Here is a 23894-nt window from a genome sequence, read left to right on the forward strand (position 1 = left end):
GACAGTGGGCTGCACTTTATGCATCTAAAATTGCAGTTATGAGTACCACCAACGTACTTGAAATGTTCTTCAATGTGGTTAACATATTCCATAACTCATTTTACTAAAATTAGGAATTAATGACATTATAAGCTTTATATTTTGTTTGATGTCTGAGTAATATACATAAGAGAATGAACTAAGTGAAGGTCCCACATTCATCAAGGAGACACAAGAAGATGCAGCAGAGAGATATAATTATGGGTAACAAAATCCGTAGAGTATAAAAATACCTTCATTTTACTCTAAATTTGTAAGATGACTTTTCAACATACACATTAATTTCAATCAATCTAACAATCCTACAAATAAAATGTGTTGCTAAAATCTCCTAAAGCTAGATTTGTTAGGAAAAATACATCATTTCCCAAACAAATGAAAGAGTTATCACCTGGCTAACATTCTAGAGTTTAAACCTGAAAAACAAATTCAAAAAATACATAAGGAAATATCTCTTGTGCCTTTTCGCAAACAAATTATGTGCAAGAACTACACAAACAAACAAAATACTGGAATGGGATGAAAGGAGAACCAAATGATACTGGTATATGAAAGAAGAGATGTTACATGTACAATAATATGAGTTTCTCATCATTACAATCATATCATGTAGTGGTAAAACAGAATGATTGAAGAGAAATTATATTCTTTCCTCCATTTGCTCCCTCCCCAACCCTCCATCACGGAACATGTCACTTGAGCATATTCTATCTTCATTTGCTCCACGCTTAAGTGGGACTTTGTGATGCAGGGAGATTTTCATGAGATATTCCAAGTAACTTGGATATCTTAAAATCTAGTTATTTTAGTAGTATAATATTTTTGTTCGTAGAGAATTATTATTTTTAGCAGTTTTATATTTTTAAGAAACCTTTTAGGTTTTTAGATTCTAGTATTTTATTTATCTAGAAGTTGTTATTAGAATTTGATTAGATTTAAGAAAGTAGTATTTTATTTATTAGAAATTGTTATTTGAGTTTGATTAGATTAAGGAAATTCTAAGTCTATATAAAGGGGGATCTAGGAGTTGTTTTATTCATTCAATTCAATCAATAAAATTTCAGTATTTTAGTATTACTTATTATAGTTTCGGTTCTATAGTCTTTAGACGGAGTTCTAAGACTTTTTTTGAGTCTTAAAAGTTTTAGACGAGATCTAATTCTTTCCGGAATTTTCCGCTGCGTCAGTTGGCATCAAGAGCAAGGATTTGCCTGGTTCGATATCATCTACGCGAAGATCACTTTAGAACACATCGATGGATTTGCCAAAGATGCATCTAAAGTTGGTTAAAAAAAAAAAGAATCAGATTATTATTAGTATTCTCTATGTTGTTATCAATCAGTCAGTATGGAGAATTACTATCATGGTAACGGTTTTTCAGTTCAAGTGCACCCACGTAGAGAGTATAATGAGTATAAGATCAACAAAGAGATAACAATTTTCGATGGGTATTCAACTATTGAAGAGTTTTAAGATTGGCTAGATAAAGTCGAACGACATGTCACCAATAAGTGTGCTACTATTCTCAATGAGCAGGTAGTTAAAATCATTGTTTATAGACTTAGAGGGAGTGCTGCAGATTGGTGAGATCAATTACAACTTCTAAGGAAGAGACAAGGAAGAGCTCCAATTCAGAGTTGCCCGTCTATGAAAGAGAACTTGAAGGAGTGGTTCTTACCTCCTAATTATCAACAACACTTGTTCAAGATATACAAAAACTGTAGACAAGGGTTACGTTCAGTGAGTGAGTACTATGAAGAGTTTTCAAGATTGGTTCAAAGAAACAATATGAAAAACATTGCAGAATATGAAGATGTTGTAGCAAATCGGTTTCTAAGCGGATTAAAATTTAGGCTGCGAGAAAAGGTGGGGATAGTTACAGTATGGACTATTCAAGCTGCGTACAACCTAGCCCTAAAAATTGAAGCTCAGGAGCGGGAATATAGGAACTTTGGATTTCGAAGGGAAGAACAACCTCGCTTAAACATAAAAAAGGTAAAAACAGTTCCCTTAAAGAATGTTGAACCACCACAAATTGTGAGCATAGAAAATTCAAGTAATAATACTCACGAATCAAAATCTAACATTATTGTGTTCACAAATAAGTCTCCTGATATGATGTAGAATCGCAGCGGAATTAAAGAAGATGAATAAACTAAATAAGAACGATAAAATAAAGACGAAATAACTCTAAAATACTGAACTTTATTAAAACTTCAAAGGGGTTTTTCTTCAATTTGAGAATAATGGACAAACTAGAGATCCTTTTATAGGATTTTGGACTTTCCTAGATAGACTTGAATTAGACTTTCCTAAATAATTAAAAGACTGCAACTTAGCTAGACTCAAATCTGGACCTTTCCAATTATTAGAAATACTAAAATAACATAAATTCCTAAACCTAAATTCCTTAAGAATCATACTAAAATTGGGACTTCCTAAAAACTACTCTTCATGGCCGGATGGCCTATGGCCCGGTTTGGCCATGGGAAAAGCCTCCACGACGGGTGCCCCTGCATCAGCATCCCCTTCTCTCAAGAGGTTAGTCCCGAACTGTTTTTGAAGAGAATGTAGTTCCTCCGATCCATCTTCAATTGGTAACAACGTCACAATCTTCTTTTTCCACGGAAATTCATAAACATTCAAACGACCACGGTAAGTAGCATCTACATCAGATTGCCATGGTCGTTCCAATATGATGTGGCATAAATCCATATCTGTGACATCACAAGTAACTGTAGACAAATAAGAAGAACCAATAGAAAGATTAATAGTACACATGCGATCAACCCGAGTAGTAGTTCTTGACTGAATCCAAGCGGTTTTATACGGGTTTGACTTAATCATTGTAGAAATACCCAAGAAGTTGACAAGCTTGGTAGAAATTAAATTCTCTACACAACCATTGTCAATCACAATAGTACATACTTTATTCAGTACTGTTCCCCGTGTAACGAACAAGTTCTTTCGTTGAGATAAAGTCTTCTCGAAAGGTGTAAAAAGAACTCTCCGAGTTAGTAACATAACTCGATCACCGTTGTCTGGATTAAGGTTAATACATTCCAACTGTTCTTCATCTGAATCGGAATCTGATTTCTTCTCTACAATATTTTCTTTACCGCGAGAGGGGCAAGCATTAGAATAGTGTCCCATTTCATAACAACGATAACACTTTATTGGTGGAGGTTTTTTATAAGGATTTTCGGCTACTGTTTTAGTTCCCTCCTCCGATTGTTTTGTTTGATCAAATTCATCCGGTAAAGTTCTAACTAATTGACTTCTAGTATTGTGTCCCCGGAAGATGGAACGTGAATCCGATTCAAAACATCGAGATACACTGATACATTCAGATACGGAATTGAAAGACCTTAAATTAACCAAATCTTTAATATCATTCTGAAGCCCGTCTTTGAATTTTTCCACTTTCATTGATTCTGAATCGGGGAGATTAAGCCTTGTAATTAGTCGTTGGAATTCCGAAGCATACTCCTCAACTGAACGTCTACCTTGACAGCAACATAGATAATCAACACACAATTGGTTCTCATAATCCGGAAGGAGGACTCGCGAGAACATTAATGGTTTAAGTTCTAACCAGGAAGAGATATGAGGTAGGTGTAATAAACGTCGATTTTCGGATTCTTGTTTCCACCAAGTAAGAGCAGTTTTAGATAAGTAACCGGTAACACAACGTACCTGTTCAGGACCTTCCACTTGCATAACATCAAAGAAGATCTCGAGTTGTGAGACGTAATCTAAGACATCTTCTATATTTATCGAACCATCATATGATGGTACTTCCATTCGAATACGGTAAGAGAAATTTGGATGGTGACAATCAGTTTCTGTTGGTTAAGTGTGGTGTTCGAGGTCGGTTTGAGGGTTTTGGGAAACAATGGGTGTTCGTTGGATTTGGGTGTTTGTACGGTGGAACGGTGTGTTGGGTTCTCGGGTTTGGGTAAGGGCTAGGTTGGGTTCTCGGGTTTGGGTAAGGACTAGGTTGGGTTCTCGGTTTCGGGTGATTGGTTGGTATGGTTCTCGGTTACGTGGGATTGGTATGTGGTCGGGTTGTTGATGAAAGGTAAGGGTAGTCTTGGTTTCATGGTTGCCTAATTGTTGTATGGTTTCTTGTGGGCGGCAATGGTGGATAGGTGGTGTAACGGGGTCACGAACGGTGGTGTTGTATCTGGGTTCGGTTTGGAGGTGGTGGTGGGTGTGATGAGGTTGGTATTGTGATTGGTTCTCGGTTTGGTTGTTAGGGTTTGATGTGTATCGGGTATACGGGTGATGAAGACGAGGGTCTTGGTAAGTTGGGGTAGGTCCTAAAGGACCGATTGGTTGGTGGTGGTTTGCACTGTTTCGGTTGTCAGTTTGGGAGTTGGTTAGAAGTTGGTGTTCGACTGAGATAAAGGGTTCGGGTTGTGGTCGATGTAGGCCGGTAGTTGACTCGGAGAAGGGAAAAGATGGTGGTGTTGATGTGTAGGCATAGGAGGGGTACGTGGGTGGTTGTAAAGGTGTGTTTGGTGAGTAAGACGTGATGAAGGGAGGAGTGATAACTGGAGGGGGGTTGCTAATGGTGTGGCCGAAGAGTGGTGTAGTGGTTTCGGAAGAAAAACCGAGAGGTGGTAGTCGGGTGATGTTGGTGGTAGTCGGTAGTGGTAGGGTTGTTGAGTGGTGATGGTGGTGGGAGGTGGATTTTGATTTTTACACATACCTTCGAGTTGTTTGGAGATGATGTTCATGGAGTCGTTGAGTTGATCGAAACGTTGATCGATCTTATCGAATTTTCCTGTGTTTTTCTTTTTGTACTCATTGAAACCTTCTTCCAACTTCTTAACCATAGATAGTCGTTCTTTAATGTTGTCCCATTCGGATGAAAAGGTTGGTGTCTTCTCCCTAGCTGGTGTAGCGGTGGTAGTAGTATTAACCATTGTGATAAAAGTGAGAAAAATTTATGGCTCTGAATACCACTTGATGTGGAATCGCAGCGGAATTAAAGAAGATGAATAAACTAAATAAGAACGATACAATAAAGACGAAATAACTCTAAAATACTCAACTTTATTAAAACTTCAAAGGGGTTTTTCTTCAATCTGAGAATAATGGACAAACTAGACATCCTTTTATAGGATTTTGGACTTTCCTAGATAGACTTGAATTAGACTTTCCTAAATAATTAAAAGACTGCAACTTCCTAAATAGCTAGACTCAAATCTGGACCTTTCCAATTATTGGAAATACTAAAATAACATAAATTCCTAAACCTAAATTCCTTAAGAATCATACGAAAATTGGGAATTCCTAAAAACTACTCTTCATGGTCGGATGGCCTATGGCTCGGTTTGGCCATGGGAAAAGCCTCCACGCCGGGTGCCCCTGCATCATGATATCAATTTACACGGTAAGGAATTTGTTTCTGAAGAAATTATTCAGGAAATTGAGTTAAAGGAAGTGGTTCAACCAATTGAGTCAAAGGAAGTTGTTCAGGAAATTGAGACAACAGACGTTGTTCAGAAAATTGAGACAAAGGACATTGTTCAAGAAGCTGAATCAAAGGACGGTGAAAAACTTTTGAAGTCAAACATTAGTCTAATTGAAGTTCCTTCATACGAAGATCCGTTCTCAGAATTTGACGAATCTAAAATTGTTTCACGTGGATTGATTAGTAGTTTTATTAGAAAGTCTTCATCGAAGTTCGTAATTTTCAATCACTATACTCATGATCTATACAAGTTTATTTTTGGAGTGAAAAGGGAGTTTGAATCACATCACAATTACAGTCCGAAAATTTTCTGTGACTTAATAAAGTCTCCCGTCCAATTTGATAGTTTGGTGATTCCCATGCACAATTCACGACAAAGTCTTCTCATGTGTGTACCATTCAAGACAACCTTCCAATCAATCAGTAAACTCGAGGCGAGTTTCTTTGAAGTGGAGGAGACTGATGCAGGGAAATTTTCATGAGATATTCTAAGTATCTTGGATATCTTAAAATCTAGTTATTTTAGTAGTATAATATTTTTGTTCGTAGAGAATTATTATTTTTAGCAGTTTTATATTTTTAGGAAACCTTTTAGGTTTTATATTATAGTATTTTATTTATTTAGAATTTGTTATTAGAATTTGATTAGGTTTAGGAAAGTAGTATTTTATTTATTAGAAAATGTTATTTGAGTTTGATTAGATTAAGTCTATATAAAGGGGGGATCTAGGAGTTGTTTTATTCATTCAATTCAATCAATAAAATTTCAATATTTTAGTATTACTTCTTAGAGTTTCGGTTCTATAGTCTTTAGACGGAGTTCTAAGACTTTTTCTGAGTCTTAAATTTAGACGAAGATCTAATTCTTTCCGGAATTTTCCGCTGCATCACTTTGCGACATCAGCCAGAGGGTTGGGGGAGGGAGCAAATGGAGGGACGAATAGAAGGAATGGACAGATTGACATAAATAAGGAAACCCCAGTTAATAAGAAGATCTGCAATCATGATCGGATAATGAGAAACGAATAAAAGCCTTATCACGAGGTATTTCGAAAATCAAACCAATAGAAAAATTCAAAAGTATATGTGGTTGTTGTTGGTGTTGAATTGTTAGATACTGGAGTAATAAAATCTCATTTTAGTTACAGTTCAAATAAGAAGATCACAGACCACAAATGAGAAATTATTCGAAAGCCCACAGATAATCTAAAGGCTAGAAATTTATATTAACTAAGGGCAAGAAATTTATCAATAAAAGAAAACCAAAAAGAGAATGGTTAAGAATATAATCGAAAGAAAAATAGAGAAGGGAAAAAATGGGATACCCCCAATACTTCATTGGTCAATAAAAAGTTTTTGTAACCAATTCCAGTGGCAGTGACGATGACATTCTCTAGTACTCATCAGAAATTTCTTCACCAATTTCATACTCAAAATCCTAAAAACTAAGATTCATTACTGATAATTGAAAAGAATAACTTCCCGGTCTCAAAATTTATGAGCAATTATTTGGGTTTCCACCTCTCCCACCTTTTTGAACCCCTAGATTTTTCATGAATTAGACGAAGAAACAAGTAAATGAAGGAAGTGTTGAATATCAAAGGTCGATATAAATAACTCAAAAATGAAATGAAAGTTGCAGAGAGTATCAGACTAACCAATTTCTCCTTATTGCAATACCCGCTTTGAATCAGCTCTACCCAATGTCTCTCCATCACAAGGGAAGAACTTCCAGAGACCCTTGGTTGGCTTGCCACGAACACCAAAGTTGTTGTTGAAAATGCTTCAGTTGCGTTCTCAAACTTATTCAAAACTTTCAACTTTCCCACCAGATTTCACATAAAAAATCGTAAAGTTATATATAACAAAACATTCAAAATAACAACCTTATTTCTCATTTTCTTTTTGTTCTAAATCACACCCAATGCCTAAATATAGGTTATGAACCACTGCCCTACAATGATTACTCATCCAAGTGACACTGATATGCAAACAATGATATCTTTCCGATATAGAAAATTCCTTCCAAAAGTACTGCAACAACAAGATTTTGTAAAACTCAAAGAACCCTAAGTACAAAAATGATTAATTAGTTTTTAGGTGAGGTTTAGGATCGTGAATGTTGTTACCTATTTGGGCAAGAGAACGGTGATGAAATCCGTCTCCTATCTTTCAATTGGGTTATTGCCCTTACTAGAATGCTTATACTAAACAATTCGATCAAGCAATTAGGCACACAAAACACACAATTACCCACTGACAGGGGCTTCGTGGGTGATTAGAGAAATTACCTCCCGTTCAAGACGGGCGATGACCCTTGCAGACGACCCGGGCCACTCTCCCGTGAGTGTTCCAACCCGAGGCTTCGTTTTGGTTTTCGGTTACAATTTATAAAGCCCTCCAATTTAGGGTCAAAACTTTAAAAACCAAAAATAAAAACTAGAAAGTCTAAAAGTCTCTTTCTCACCAAAAATAAAAAATACTAAAAATAAAATGTAAATTTTCCTTCTTGAGCTCCTCTCCTTGTTGCGCCTTTTCCTTTGCTCCTTAGCGTTCTACACACCAAAAATGGAAAAGCAAGTCAAAGTGTCCAAAAATAAAAACTTACCAAAAATAAAACTTTCCAAATATAGAAATAAGATAAGACAAATTCAAACTTAATCCCCAGCAGCGGCGCCAAAAACTTGATGGGCCTAAAAAGTTTCCTAAATAGGTCTACACCCGCAAGTGCACGGGTGTCAAGTTGTAAAATTCCGGTAAGTCCGGTTCGTTCCTCAGAGACCAAGTCAAATTTCAATTCTATTCTTAAAACTATTATGTCTTCAAAATAGTGGTTTGATTGGTAATATTTTTTTTCAAATAATAAAAAGATAAATAGCAATTAAAAATTAAATAATACTAAAGTTGATATTCAGATAAAGGGAACCTATGAGAAGGGAGAATCTAGGGTTTCAGGATCCACTTTAGCAAATATGACATCTGACTTATGCAATTTAGATCTTCTTCTTTTATAACTCAAGGAAGAATAACCAACCTCGGATCGTCTTTACTTTTCAGGACACTTACTTTAAAACTTTCAATTTCGGTACATAAAATCACGGGTACTCTAACTATTAGATATCAAACGTAAGCATGATACATTAAAGACCTAAAGCCTAAATATGAACCATCAAACATAAGTATAACTAATGAAAGGGGTTTATCATAAAAGATACGCGAAGAAATAAAAGTATTTAAGTACTTAAAAGAGATTAAGTCAGAAAATCACATAAAACTAAAGCTTAACCTTAACCCTAGATCGGGAAAGTTAGTTACTCATGATGGACGAAAGCATAATAATGATTAAAAAGAAGGAAAAGAATAACATTAAAGAAAGGAAAAGAATTGGAGAAGAAAACACCTTATTTCGCGAAATTTTACTCTGTGCAGCCAAACAGACCCTAAGGGAAAATTGTTTTCTCGTCTTCTCGGAAAATACTTCTCTGTGGGAAAGTTATTTTCCTTACTTGAATTTTCTCTCTCTCTACTGTTTTCTCTTTCTTTCTCTCTCTAAACTTTGTCTTTCTCTCTCTATAAAAATAATATAACTATCTCTTTCTCTATCTGACCGAAACAGAAAAGAAAGAAGAAGAAAAAGAGATTTTAATGGAGTTTTATAATATTAATTCAATCTCTCTCTCTACAAATCAATATCTTACTCTCTCTTCAACTCTTTCAATATGATCTTCTCTCACTCACTAAGATAAGAATCATAAAGAATAAGAAGAAACAGAGAAGAAAAGCTCCAAAGTTCCTCTCTCTCACTACCTCGATTTTAGTTGTTAATGGCCGAGTATCCTCTTCTCTCTCTCTCTAACTCTTTTTTTCTCTTTCTTTTGCCGTCCAGAGATTCCTTCCAATGGCCGAGCTCCCTGGTTTTTTTTCTTGGCCGTGAGAAGATGATCAATTTTTGCTCCCAAAACCCGAGTATATTCCAAAACCGAGCACCCCTCTGTTTCTTATAGCCGAGAGCATCCGTCTCTCTCTCTCTAGAAAATATATCCCCTCCTTCCATCTCTGTTCTTTCGGTTTTAAATTTTGTTTCCATCTCTTCTCTCTCTATTACTTCCTATAAGAGAAAATATACCCAGCTCTATCTCGGTTCTTCTTTCTATCTTCAACTCTCTCTGAGAATCTCTATTTGTAAAGAGATAAGAGAGAGAAAGAAGGAAAGACCGTATGAATCATGGGTCCAATGCGTGATTGCTGGATGGTTCATGCTGGCAGTTAAAGTGGAATATTCAGTGCATCGCGAGACAGTTACGTCTGGTACAACGCAACCTCAGAAGGAGCCACGTGTCCCTTGAAATGAATCAACCGCTGGATCTGCTAAACATGCTCACGTGCGCGGCAATGTCTTGCATGTGATTGTACCCCATGAACATCCGGACGTACCGCCCTCTGTGACAGAAAAAAGCCCAAAAGTAATCCGTGCCATCTGTCTTGTCCGCCACATGTTGTTGAAAGATTTGGGTTGACCTTTGCCCAACTGATTTTGACTCGAACTTTGACTCGCCTAAATTGCTCGTCCGGACTCCGATTCGACTTCCGTTTTCTCCACTGGATTCGTCTCGGACTCTACTTTCATCCAGACATCAACGTTGGCCAAATTTTCCAGAATCACAAATGACCAAAATGCCCCTCGTACGTCTTCTTCCCGATTTTATCTGTTTTTCGCATTGAACTCCGTAAAATACATCTGAGCAAGAGAAACACACAATTCATCAAAAGTAACTGCTCGAAATGGACTAACTCGTCCAAGTTAAGAGATCTAGATGGGACATTTTCATGTCTCATCAGATAGTTACCCCCCTCTCTTCTATAAGGCAAACTGGAGTACGGTTAAAGGTGATGTCACTAAGCTGGTTGTGGACTTCTTCCACAATGGCTCTCTTCCTCACCAGGTTAACCACACGCATATTTGCCTTATTCCTAAAACCAAATCTCCGCAAACTACTACTGATTACAGACCTATTAGTCTCATGAATACCACTTATAAGGTCATCACCAAATTGTTGGCTAATCGTCTTAAAGTGCTTCTCCCGGATATTATCTCTCCTTTTCAAGCTGCTTATGTCCCGGGTCGACAAATTACTGATAATATCATTATCAGTCAAGAATTGACGCACTCTTTCAAGGTTACTAGAGGTTCTAAAAGCTATTTTTCCCTTAAGCTGGATATGTCGAAAGCTTTCGATCGTATAGAGTGGGATTTTTTAGAGACTATGATGAGCCGCATGGGTTTCTCTGATAAATGGCTTCAGATGATCCATGAATGCATCTCGACGTCCACTATGTCGGTTCTCATTAATGGTAGGCCGGGTTCTACCTTCAATGTTACCAGGGGTATTAGACAAGGAGACCCTCTCTCCCCGTTTCTGTTCACCATTGCCATGGAAGGTCTTAGTAGATTGCTTGAGAGCGGCAATGGAACAGCCACTTTTCAGGGTTTTCATCTTCCTCGGTCTAGCGTTCAAATCAAACACCTTCTCTTTGCAGATGACTGCATCATTTTTGGTCAAAACTCTCTGGAAAATCTTTTTGCGCTCCATAACATCCGGGATATTTTCTGTAAAGCTTCGGACCAACTGATCAATTACGAGAAATCTTCTGTATTCTATTCGAAGAATAATCATCCTAAATTCAAGCGTCTGATTATCAGAAATCTCAAAGTTCATCAATCATCAGCTCTCGATAAGTACCTTGGTACCCATCTGTTCATTGGTGCTAGCAAAACTGGACTTTTTTCTTCTATCACAAACCAAATCCAGCTCAAGCTCTCCAAATGGAAAGCTTCTCTCCTTTCTCAAGCTGGCCACTCTATTATGATCTCCACGATAGCTGCGGCTGTTCCCTGATACCAAATGCAATGCTTCGCCATCCCGAAAGGAGTAAGCAGACGCATTGAAGCCCTACAAAGGGCTTTCTGGTGGGGAAAATCCAAAACCATTCATACCATTCACTGGGAGGCTATTTGTCGACCCAAAAAGCTTGGTGGCCTAGGCTTTCGGCTTCCTGATCTTGATAACAAAGCTTTCCTGAGCAAATTAGTTTGGCGTCTTCTTAAAAACCCGGATTCTCCGTGGGCAAAAATTCTCAAGGCGAAATACTTCAATAAAGAGCATTTTCCGAAAGAAGCTAAACATCACCACTCTTGGCTTTGGAAATCCATATCCAAACACATCAGCACGGTGTCTGAACTTGTTTTCTGGGATGTCAATCAAGGTACTCATATTAATATTTGGCATGACTATTGGGTTCCTAACCATCCTCCCCCGTTGGCTAACGATCATAATTGTCCGCTTTCTAAAGTGGAGCAACTTATTACTCATAACCAATGGAATACGAATATTTTATCCCAATATTTTAATACTAACATATGTAATGCAATTTTGAGTATTAATCTACAGGCACACCAGGTGGATATTGCTAGATGGTCATTAACCAAAACAGGTAACTTTACAATAAAATCCATGTATAACTTCTTACGATCAGCGAGAAACCAAAATGAAACGAAGGAGTGGAAATTTATATGGGATCTGCCTATTATCCCGAGAATCAAATTATTTGTCTGGAAATGCTGTACTAATAGCCTTCCAGTTCCAGATAAAATTGGAAAATTCATTGGTGAAATGTACAACTGTGGTTATTGTAATGACAGGGAGACTATGATACATGTGCTTCTCCATTGTGACTTTGCTAAATCTGTATGGTTTTTATTTAATATCATTTTAGAAAACATAAACAGCTTGCAGGAATGGATTATCTCTTGGAAGGAAATAGACGAAGACACGCAGGTTCTTTTCTCAACCATTCTGTGGCATATTTGGAAGGCTAGGTGTGAGAAATGTCTCTCTCATAATGACACGACTCATGAGATGATGATAACCAGGATTAGAGGTTCCCCTACGCTTACCAGTTTAGGTCAAGCTACTGAGGAGCTGAAGGATAATGAGCAGTCGAGCCACCTTTCATCTTCTTTTGTTCAGATAAATGTTGACGCATCGTTCACTGATGTAACGGAAAATGCTGGAGTTGGTTTTTTCATGCAAGACGATCAGTCAGTCTTTATGGCAGCTGCAGCTTACATGGTCAAGGGTCAAAATGCCGAAGAATGTGAATGTTGGGCTATCATCAAGGCGTTGGAGTGGGCTAAACACAACAACATTCCCTGCATTCGTATCGAAAGTGATAATCTCAATATTATTAGGCGCATAAATAACTATCAAGCGATGGGCTACTGGCAATCAGAGAATCTTATGATCAATATTCGACAGCTAGCAGATGAAGTAGGTGAAGTAGTCTTCTCTTTTATCCCGAGGGAGAGGAATATGAAGGCGGATCAATTAGCAAAATGGGGTCGTATGCATGAAGGCAACTGGATGTGGCTTTCGGAACAGGCTTATCGAGAGGCTTTTCTTTCTGTTTAGTTTTTGGTTTGTGTTTGGCTTTTTTCTGTTTTCTCAACAAAAAAAAAAACAAGAACATCTAACCAACTGAAAGATTTCATGAGACCCATAGTTCATAGTGAGATGGAATGCTTAGAATCATCTTAGACCAATCAATTTGTCGCTCAAGAAAGAAAGAAAGATGATAGTATCGATTAAAGACAAAAAAACAAATTACTACCTTGGCAAAAAAAAAATCAAATGATGGAGAGAAAACAAATTACTAGGTATAGCTCGTGCCTCCGGCACGATAAGAGTCCAACTTTGATCTTATAATGTGATTATCCAAGGATTAAGAAAAATCATAATCTTCCATCTTTGCGAGCTTCACTCATGTGCTCAACCAAAAATCTGTTAAAAAGGTAAGAGAAGATATAAATACCATATGACATAAAGATTGTGCTTGACTTTCTATTGGCTTAATCATTATGTTTTATCCTTGACATTCTATTGGCCTAATCCACCTATCTCACAGTTCACTTATCATTATTTTAAAATAGACTGTGTTTCAAGCTCTCAACAGGTTTCTTCAGAATTTCAAGTGGGTGTCAATAAAGGATTCGGTCTCCATTTATTGCTTTAGATATCCATTTGTCTTATGACAGAATGAATCTGAATAGACACAATAAAATACTGTATGAAAATTGAAACAAATAACTGAAAAGAGAACCATAAATTAAAGTCATTTGTATATTCTTCATAACTTCCATCCACTACTTTGAAATGCAAATACATAACAAAATTTTATAATTATGATTATAAAAGCTTCTCTAACTTATCACCTCTGAACAAATTAAAGTTAAACATAATCTCATGGTATAAACAACCGAAAAGATAACTACAATTTCACTTAGGAAGACTTTAAATTGGCCGCAGCTTTGGGGAATACAGAAAAATCTCCGGAGAATAAAATTTTTCTAGAAAACTGGTCAACTGAAATTGACTTCTTTATTTGTTGCTGTAGGCCTTTCAATATTGGAGTTAAAAAAGTTAAATTTTTAGAAGATGCCATAAAAGAATTTAAAAGGAACTTTTTATAAACTTAAACAAAAACTTTTTATGAAAGAAAGTGGTAGTCAACCAGTGGTGAAGGGAGTTGGAATTGAGGACGAAAAAGATTTTTTTATGAAAGATCATCGGTAATGAGAGTCTGTTGATAACGCATCTCCGGTGCGTAAAGAAAAAGAGGTGTAGGCTGCTTCCAAGATTTTTCCAATTGAAATCTTGCATGCCTTTGAGACTTTTGTTAAGATGACCGCAGTCATGAACGTGTAATGATGGTCCGTGGCTACCCTTTATGGACATTTGATTTAGTAGTCATTCATAAAAAAAAGATTTAGTCGTCGTAACACTATGATTTTATTATACTAAGAGATCTTAAAGAAAGAACAGAAGATGTGTGCGCTTCTAGAAGACCCAAGTCTACCAGAGGCACTAGGCACCCTTAAGAGACATAATCTTTCTTGGCCACAAAGTTTAGATTTAATCCAAGTCAGAACAAAATCTAGCTGAAACGGTATCCTCGTTTCAGTCAAGAACAATACCATTAAGATAGATAGCCGGAAATATGCAAAACTCGTAGGTTCTCAAGTTTTATGAAGGATACTAACAGGCATATTCCACTTAAATGAGTAGAACTGCACCAAAACCACAGAATAACCATCAATAGAGTTAGGAGTAGTTAGGTCTCTTGAGTTGATGTTGGAAAACTAGGGTAGATCAATGGAACTGTCGGATAGAAAACAACTGATTCACTGTGTCGTGGTATGGAGGCCACTGCCTTGAAAGTGATTTCGGAGTAACCGGGGTGCTAATTACTTGATTCCGATCACTCCCCAAGGATTGACCACAGCTTACTTCCTCTGTCTGCACTAACAGAGATAGTAATGGAGATAACAGAACTCGAAAGCTTTAACAATCAGAAAGAGGAAGATAGCCGAAATTGAGTTGTGTATTTTCTCTCTTGAGTTCGGCCGGTATATATAGCCTCTGAGAAAACCCTAACCGCCTAGGAAACGTGGTAGAGAAGTTAAGGGAGTGGGAGATAAACTCGGAAACTGATTAACCCTACGAAATTAGTTAGAGATATACTCAAATACTGATTAGGTTAATCCCACCGACTTAATCAACATCCGAGTTTGAGTAAAACTACTCTTCGTGGCAAAAGAGTCTTTTCACTATAAGCTCCTAAGCTCCCAAGCTCCCAAGCTCCCAAGCACCCAAGCTCCCGAGCTCCCGAGCACCCGAGCACCCGAGCACCCGAGCACCCGAGCACCCGAGCACCCGAGCACCCGAGCACCCGAGCACCCGAGCACCCGGGCACACGGGCACCCGGGCACGCGGGCACACGGGCAAGCGGGCACGCGGGCACGCGGGCACACGGGCACACGGGCTCACGGCCTCACGGCCTCACGGGCTCACGGGCCACGGCCCAAAGGGCCAAAGGCCCAAAGGCCCATAAGCCCAAATAGCCCAAACAACCCAAGTGGCCCAAATAGCCCAAATAACCAAAGTGGTCCAAATAGCCCAAATAGCCAAAGAGACCAAATTGGTTAAAAAGCCCCAAATGCCTCACATGTGTGCGCGCGTGTGGGAGCCTTCTCTACTCCACCATGTGCTTTACAATGAGTTGTCAAGCAACTTATTATAAGGCACATTTAGTTTCACTAGTTGAGAGATGTGGGACATTAATTGTCTAGAGAAAGAGAGCTTTGAATGCCATCATACATCTAGAGGTGGACCCCACCCATGTGCTAACTAGAAGACAAATTGTCTTGACTAGTAGTGAGTGGGTGAGGCTCACTTCTCAATTAATTATTAGATGGTAATGGGCCCAACCATGGAATCACCCAAATGGGCCCAACTATTGTCTAAACCCAACAATCCCCCACAAGATGGCTATCAAAGACTTCTGACTGCTAAGCTGGAAGTGGGACATGTACTTAAGTGTTGAATATCTTTCGATTTGAATTGACACATAGTGGAGTGAGGCAACAACCAAAAATAAAGCAACCAAGTGAAATTACTCTTGAACTTGGAGATTTCTGGCTGAGACCCCCACAACATATACGATACCCGGTGAGTTCTGCGTTCTCCGCGATTCGTTCATGTTCATTAAGTAGGCCCTGAACATACCTTGGGACTGGTGAGGTTTTAAGAAGACTGCTGTCTGTCTTCTATAGAGGGCGGCCTTACACCCTCGGGCTCACTTAGGTGATCTCTTTGAGTCTACCTCATCGCAGGCTCTGACCCCTTGCTCGGGTCTTGAAATCATTAAGAACTTTGGAAGTTCATCCTCATCATCATCATCAGCAGCTAAGCACCATATAGTCCGTCTCAATAGGACCACCATTACGGTAATGGATATGTTAGCTATCGGTGTATTCATCAAGTCCGTCTCATTAGAACCACCACAAAGGGCTATGAATACATTAAGAGCCTTAGGCTCATCCTCAGGTCCAACTCTGACCCCTTAATGGAGCTCTGCTAGTTTTTACTCTAGCTGACTCCGCTCCACGTCGCAGGAATGGAAAATCAGCACAGGGGCTTTAGCCCCATTCCTTTAGACGTCTCGAGAACTAGTCTCCTCGTTAAGCCTTTAGTAAGTGGGTCTGCCAGATTCTGTTCTGACCTCACATAATCCAAGGCTATTACACCATTTTCCAGCATATGCTTCACTGCAGCATGCCTTATCCTGATGTGTCTCTTCTTGCCATTGAACACATTATTCTTTGCAACAGCAATGGCAGCCTGTGAGTCACAATGAAGGGAAATTGGTGTAGTTTCCCTTCCCCACTGTGGTATGTCTCCCAAGAGACTCCTCAACCACTCTGCCTCCTGACTTGCCAGTTCAAGAGCAATAAACTCAGACTCCATGGTGGAACGTGTTATGCATGTCTGTTTGGAAGACTTCCATGACACAGCACCTCCACCCAACACAAAAACATAACCACTAGTTGAACTGACTTCATCATTGTCAGTGACCCAGTTAGCATCACAGTAGCCTTCCAGCACTGCTGGGAACTTTCCATAATGCAGGCCTAGATCAATTGTGCCTCTTAAATACTTAAGCAGGCGATGAAGTGCTCTCCAGTGTTCTTCACTAGGGTTGTGTGTGTATCTACTGAGTCTATTTACTGCGAACGCAATGTCAGGTCTTGTGTGATTCATCAGAAACATCACACTTCCTATGATCTTAGCATACTCGGATTGTGAGACACCTAGTCCTTCATTCTTCACCAGAGTTATGCTAGGGTCATAGGGAGTTCTCACAGGATTCACATCATAGGAGTTGAACTTTCTCAGTATCTGTTCAACATAATGAGGTTGACTCAGAGAGATGCCATCTAGGGTTCTCTTGATTTTAACCCCTAGTATAACATCTGCCTCTCCTAAGTCCTTCATCTCAAACTTAGATGACAGAAAGGTTTTTACCTCATTCACATCATCTTCATTGGCACCAAAGATGAGCATGTCATCAACATACAGACATATGATGACATATCCAGACGTACACCGTTTAGAATATACAGATGAGTCTGAGTTATTCACAGTGAAGTCATTGCTCAACATGGTATCATCGAATTTCTCATACCATTTCTTGGGTGCCTGTTTTAGACCATAGAGGGACTTCTTCAGTCTACATACCTTACTCTCCTGACCATGGATTACGAATCCCTCTGGTTGAGACATGTAAATCTCCTCATCTAGATCTCCATTCAGGAAGGCCGTTTTAACATCCATCTGATGTATTACCAGGTCATGCATGGCAGCCAACGCGATAAGAGACCTAATTGTGGTGATTTTAGTCACTGGGGAGTAGGTATCAAAGTAGTCAAGTCCCTCTCTCTGTGTAAAGCCTCTGATCACCAGTCTGGCTTTATACTTATCTATGGTCCCATCTGGCCTAATCTTTTTCTTAAAGATCCACTTACTGCTAATGGGTTTACACCCTTTAGGTAAGTCGGCCAGCTCCCACGTATGATTAACTAGGATAGAGTCTAGCTCACTTTTTATGGCCTCTTTCCATAAGCTTGCATCTACTGAAGTTATGGCTTCATGATAAGTCTTTGGATCAGTCTCAATTAAGAAACTAGATACAAACTCATTGTTAAGCCAGTCTACATCTTCAGATAGAAAAGCAGTAATGAAGTCGGGACCAAAAGTTTTCTCTATCCTACGTCTCTTACTTTTCCTAAGTCCCGTTCCATCTTCTACACTATCTGTGGTGGAGATAGATGGGAGCATACTGTTAGGCACTCCTTCATGTGTGGGTAAATCAGTAAGTGACGAATCATTCATAGGAATATTTTCAACAGGTAGTTTCATAGGAAACTCATGCTCAAAGAATTCAGCATCTCTAGATTCCGTTATTGTTTCATCTTCCAATAACATGAATCTATATGCTGCACTATTTTGAGCATAACCAATAAATACAGAATCAACTGTCTTTGGTCCGACACTGACTTTCCTAAAGTCAGGTATACCCACTTTGGCCAGACACCCCCACACTCTTAGAAATTTCAGGTTAGGTGCATAACCTTTCCATAATTCATAAGGTGTTTTGTCTAGCCCTTTGTGGGGTACTCTGTTGAGTATGTGGCAGGCAGATAAGATCGCCTCCCCCCACAGTTCATCGGGTAATCCTGAGCTTAGAAGCATGGCATTCATCATGTTTTTGAGTGTCCTGTTTTTCCTCTCTGCAACACCATTCTGTTGTGGCGTATAAGGAGCACTAAATTCATGGATGATTCCATGTTTTTCACAGAAGGATTTAAGGGTGTTAGAGTTATACTCTCCTCCCCTGTCAGACCTAAACCTCTTTATTTTTCTGTCTAGTTGGTTTTCTACTTCAGCCTTATAATTCAGAAAAGCTTCTTCAGCTTCATCCTTAGACCTCAAGAGGTAAACTTTCGTGTACCTTGAGTAGTCATCTATGAAGGTAATGTAGTATCTCTTACCTCCTCTGCTAGCTAGGTTTCTGAAATCAGCTAAGTCTGAGTGTACTAGTTCTAAAAGTTCTGTCGTTCTAATTGTGACATTCTTAAAGGATAGTTTCGCATGTTTAGCTTCTACACATATGGGACATCTAGTGTGATCATCAAGATCATCTGCACTGATGATTCCATTCTCTTTAAGTTTCTTAATAGAAGCGTAATTAACGTGTCCTAGTCTACCATGCCATAAATTAGAAGACTCAACGATATAAGCAGAACTAGAAGTATTATTAATTTCTGAATCGACGTTCACTACAAAAAGGCCCCCACTCAGATATCCCTTCCCAACAAAGACTCCATTCTTAGAAATTGCAATTTTATCAGATTCAAAAACTAATTTTAAACCAGCTTTGTTGAGAAGAGATCCCGAGATCAGATTCCTCCTTAGGGTGGGCACGTAGAGAACATCGTTCAGAGACAGATTCTTTCCAGAGGTGAGTTTCAGAAGAACCTTTCCTTTGCCCATGATTCCAGCTTTTGCAGAGTTGCCCATGTAGACGCTGGATCCATCGTTCATCTCCTCGAAGGTCTGAAACATCTCTCTGTTTGCACACATATGCCTGGAAGCTCCTGTGTCTAGCACCCATTCATGTTTGCTTTCCACCAAACAAGTCTCGGCTACTGCAGCAATGATCTCTTCAGGTTCAGCGATATTCAGTACAGCAACGTTTGAGCGTTGGTCCTTCCTCTGGTTGCACTGGTATGCTTTGTGTCCTGATTTTCCACAGACATAGCAGAGACCTTTCGATTTCTGGATCTTCGAGTTAGACTTGACTCCTCCAGTCTTACTCTTTCCAGACTTCCTCTTCTTCTTATTAGTTTTGGACCTGTCTTTGTTTCCAGAGGGAACAGATTCAACTAAGTTAGCAGAAGGGGAATTCAAAGAGAGGTTAGCAAACTTATCCTTGAGGCGATTTGCCTCTTCAGTCCTCATGTGACTGATCAACTCCTGAAGGGACATGTCCTTCTTCTTGTGCTTCAGATGGTTTCTGTAGTCACTCCAGGATTGAGGAAACTTTTCCAGCAGAACATTGGCTTGAAGGATTTCACACATCTTCATGCCTTCAGCAAGTATTTCAGCAACCAGGTTCTCATAGACATGAACCTGCTCCATGATGGAAGAGTCATCGTTGATTTGGAACTGTAACCACTTTCCCACGATGTACTTCTTCCTTCCAGCATCGTCAGCTCCTTATTTCTTTTGAAGGGTATCCCAGATATCCTTAGCAGATTTGTAGTTGACAAACAAGTCGAATAACTTGTTGTCCATATGATTCAGCAGATGTCCTCGAACGATTTTGTTGTCTTTCTGTTTTTTGACAACATCACCGTTCGAAGTAGAAGACCTATCCTTAACAGGGGTAATGTCGATGTCGATTGAAGAACCAGTAGATAAATCCTCGAACAGAATATAATCAACTTCGAGTTGTTCGAAGAAGATAAGTAGCTTCTGTGACCACCTCTTGTAGTTAGTTCCATCAAGAGGGATCATCTTTGACATATCAGGTAGGGTTTTGAGATTAACAGCAGCCATTGATCAGAAAATCACTTTCAAATTGTTGGAAAACTAGGGTAGATCAATGGAACTGTCGGATAGAAAACAACTGATTCACTGTGTCGTGGTATGGAGGCCACTGCCTTGAAAGTGATTTCGGAGTAACCGGGGTGCTAATTACTTGATTCCGATCACTCCCCAAGGATTGACCACAGCTTACTTCCTCTGTCTGCACTAACAGAGATAGTAATGGAGATAACAGAACTCGAAAGCTTTAACAATCAGAAAGAGGAAGATAGCCGAAATTGAGTTGTGTATTTTCTCTCTTGAGTTCGGCCGGTATATATAGCCTCTGAGAAAACCCTAACCGCCTAGGAAACGTGGTAGAGAAGTTAAGGGAGTGGGAGATAAACTCGGAAACTGATTAACCCTACGAAATCAGTTAGAGATATACTCAAATACTGATTAGGTTAATCCCACCGACTTAGTCAACATCTGAGTTTGAGTAAAACTACTCTTCGTGGCAAAAGAGTCTTTTCACTATAAGCTCCCAAGCTCCCAAGCACCCAAGCACCCGAGCACCCAAGCACCCAAGCACCCGAGCACCCGAGCACCCGAGCACCCGAGCACCCGGGCACCCGGGCACACGGGCACACGGGCAAGCGGGCACACGGGCACACGGGCACGCGGGCACGCGGGCACACGGGCACACGGGCTCACGGGCTCACGGGCCACGGCCCAAAGGCCCATAAGCCCAAATAGCCCAAACAACCCAAGTGGCCCAAATAGCCCAAATAACCAAAGTGGTCCAAATAGCCCAAATAGCCAAAGAGACCAAATTGGTTAAAAAGCCCCAAATGCCTCACATGTGTGCGCGCGCGTGTGGGAGCCTTCTCTACTCCACCATGTGCTTTACAATGAGTTGTCAAGCAACTTATTATAAGGCACATTTAGTTTCACTAGTTGAGAGATGTGGGACATTAATTGTCTAGAGAAAGAGAGCTTTGAATGCCATCTTACATCTAGAGGTGGACCCCACCCATGTGCTAACTAGAAGACAAATTGTCTTGACTAGTAGTGAGTGGGTGAGGCTCACTTCTCAATTAATTATTAGATGGTAATGGGCCCAACCATGGAATCACCCAAATGGGCCCAACTATTGTCTAAACCCAACAGTTGAGATGCGCCCAAAGAACATGTTGATCCACAAAATGTTCAATTGAGTAAATATCACAAACACCCAGCAGTTCCCATTTTGTGGTTTTACTTTCAAGTTCTGTTTCGGTACTTAGAGATCGTTTGGCAACAAAAAGTAAAAGTACTTTAACTTGTAGTAGAAGTTATTTTACTTTAAAAAAGTCAAAAATGATTTAAAGCTAGTTTGGCAAAACACTTGCTTATAAGTCAAAAAGTCAGTTTGGCAACAACTTTTGTATTTTTGGCGTAGTTTTCTCACAACTTAGTTTATTCTTCTTATCATTTTTTATCCTACGTGACGAGATATCGTTTCTTGTGAGTGTTGAAATCTATCTGCAACATTTCGGTTGCATTCATTATGTCCAATCGTGTATAAAAATATACACAATTGTTCTTCAACAGTGACATAGCGAGTATCTCTTAAGAGTCCATGATCTTTAAGTGCATCACACAAGTCATACAATACATATGCCTTCAAACGAAACATATCTGGACATCGATCAACATACCCATTTAGTACATTATAAACATATTGTCTTCCAGTGAGCAAACCATTCCTAAATGGTTGTCTCAAGAAGTACCTAAAGTTATACTGTTCGAGAAAATGTATTGTTCTCTATCAGTACTTGTGTTCACTATCTGAACTCATTTCAAAAACTTCAAACCTGTGAACCAATAAAAATACAATGTTAGGAAACAACAAAAATTACTTCCCAAAAGAAAATTTAAATAAACCATTGTAATTGAAACATAACAAAAATATTAAAAAAAACATATAAGTTCCAAAACAAACATGAATGTCATAATACGTAAAGAAATACATATAATAATAAAAATGCATCTAAATGTGTCTGTTTCTGGAGAATTGATCCAACACATCCTTCGGCGGCCAGGCATGCGGATAAAAGCCTCTCGCCATTCCTTCTCTTACAGTAGTTTTAAAGCATTAATATAGGTATCATTGTGGATCATTTCTACCATGGCATCTAATATTTCAATACACTCTGTCATCATGAATTTGTTTTTTTCTTCAATTCTACTTTTAGATGTCTCGACTAATATTTTTAATGTTTCATTTACTTCAGACATTCTACTGCCTCTTTTTCCTTGTCGAGCTACGCCATTACTAGTATGAGAAGGAGGTTGGAGTGAATTAATGTTTTCTTCTACTGTCTCATTTCCTATATGTTCATTTGGACTGTTGATATCTTTCCTTACTACCATTAGAACTAAGAGATCGATGCTGAGTTGGCCTGATTTCATCATCAGAAGAGTCAAAGTGATCCTGTAAGACGCCCATCTGCGACAGTATCTCTAAATACAATCGCTAGCTTGCTATACTCAGGACAACCATATCTCCGAAATCTACTTGCCCGTGGATGCGTCTGTTATATAAAAAAAGTGGATTTAAATGATTTATATAATATTTTATGCTAAATATACGGTTATAGTCTATAAAAAATTAAGTTTACCTTAACATAGTTGTCCCACCATTCACTTGTTGCACTGACAGTACACAATACCGAATCCCAACCCAATCCAGTATTTTTGTCAACAAGTTTCTTGCGGTCTTTGTATCTTTCCTTCAAACTATTCATCTTGTTTTTAAATGTCTTTAAATCGTGCTTCAGTCCAAACCTGTGGTAATACTTCTTCATAATGTCCACCCATTCGCTCTTTGAGAATGTTCCTATCACTCTAATTTCACCACAAGCAGTTACTTTATCGGCCATCAGATCGATAAAATATGTCTCGTTAAACTGAGACCAAGAGGCACCAGTTGCAATTGTCGGTTCATAAGGAGGTAACGTATGATGGTTGGAAGTCATCTTAAGTAAATCGACAAAATTAGTTGTGTATGGATATGAAATGAAAAAAAATCATCTAAGTAATCTTTATCACCATCACTAAGACCACTAGTAGAACATCTACCAATACCAAAGTACTACTAAAAGAATGAGGGAGAAGAGAATAATCTGGTGGTGATGTTACTGTATCAATCCCTCTTTCCTATAAACAGTACTACTACCCTCTTTCCTATACTAATGCTACTACTACTACCCTTTTTCCCATACACAGTAATACAACCATCTAATTCTTTTTGAAACCTTACAAGAAGAACAAACAATTGATCTAGCAACAAAAGACATAATAAGTTATCTTTTAATCCAACATCATCAACATAATTAGCAACTATA

At 38.8% G+C, this 23894-nt stretch overlaps 1 protein-coding gene and 1 long non-coding RNA gene across 2 annotated transcripts; both read right to left on the bottom strand.

The window, feature by feature from the left end:
- Positions 1-219: 219 nt before the first annotated feature.
- Positions 220-7350, bottom strand: LOC147549449 (uncharacterized). The gene is made up of 2 exons (XR_015238383.1): positions 7180-7350; positions 220-455 (listed from the first exon to the last, which is right to left on the bottom strand). It is a non-coding gene; the product is annotated as an uncharacterized LOC147549449 (long non-coding RNA).
- A 15620-nt stretch (positions 7351-22970) lies between these two features.
- On the bottom strand, positions 22971-23525 carry LOC147549450 (uncharacterized). The gene is made up of 2 exons (XM_086668303.1): positions 23169-23525; positions 22971-23081 (listed from the first exon to the last, which is right to left on the bottom strand). The coding sequence occupies exons 1-2, from the start codon at positions 23523-23525 to the stop codon at positions 22971-22973; spliced, it is 468 nt and encodes a 155-aa protein (XP_086524429.1).
- Between the last annotated feature and the right edge of the window lie 369 nt (positions 23526-23894).

This window comes from Eschscholzia californica, unplaced genomic scaffold (genome assembly GCF_041429995.1).
Source record: "Eschscholzia californica isolate CP2 unplaced genomic scaffold, dmEscCali1.0.p SCAF_3, whole genome shotgun sequence".
NCBI lineage: Eukaryota > Viridiplantae > Streptophyta > Magnoliopsida > Ranunculales > Papaveraceae > Eschscholzia > Eschscholzia californica.

Excerpts from the sequence above, each read along its gene's own strand:
- LOC147549450 (XM_086668303.1), bottom strand. The coding sequence starts at position 23,525 with ATGACTTCCAACCATCATACGTTACCTCCTTATGAACCGACAATTGCA. Across the intron at positions 23,082-23,168 it reads GGTGGGACAACTATGTTAAG|ACGCATCCACGGGCAAGTAG; the intron begins GTAAACTTAATT and ends TTTATATAACAG.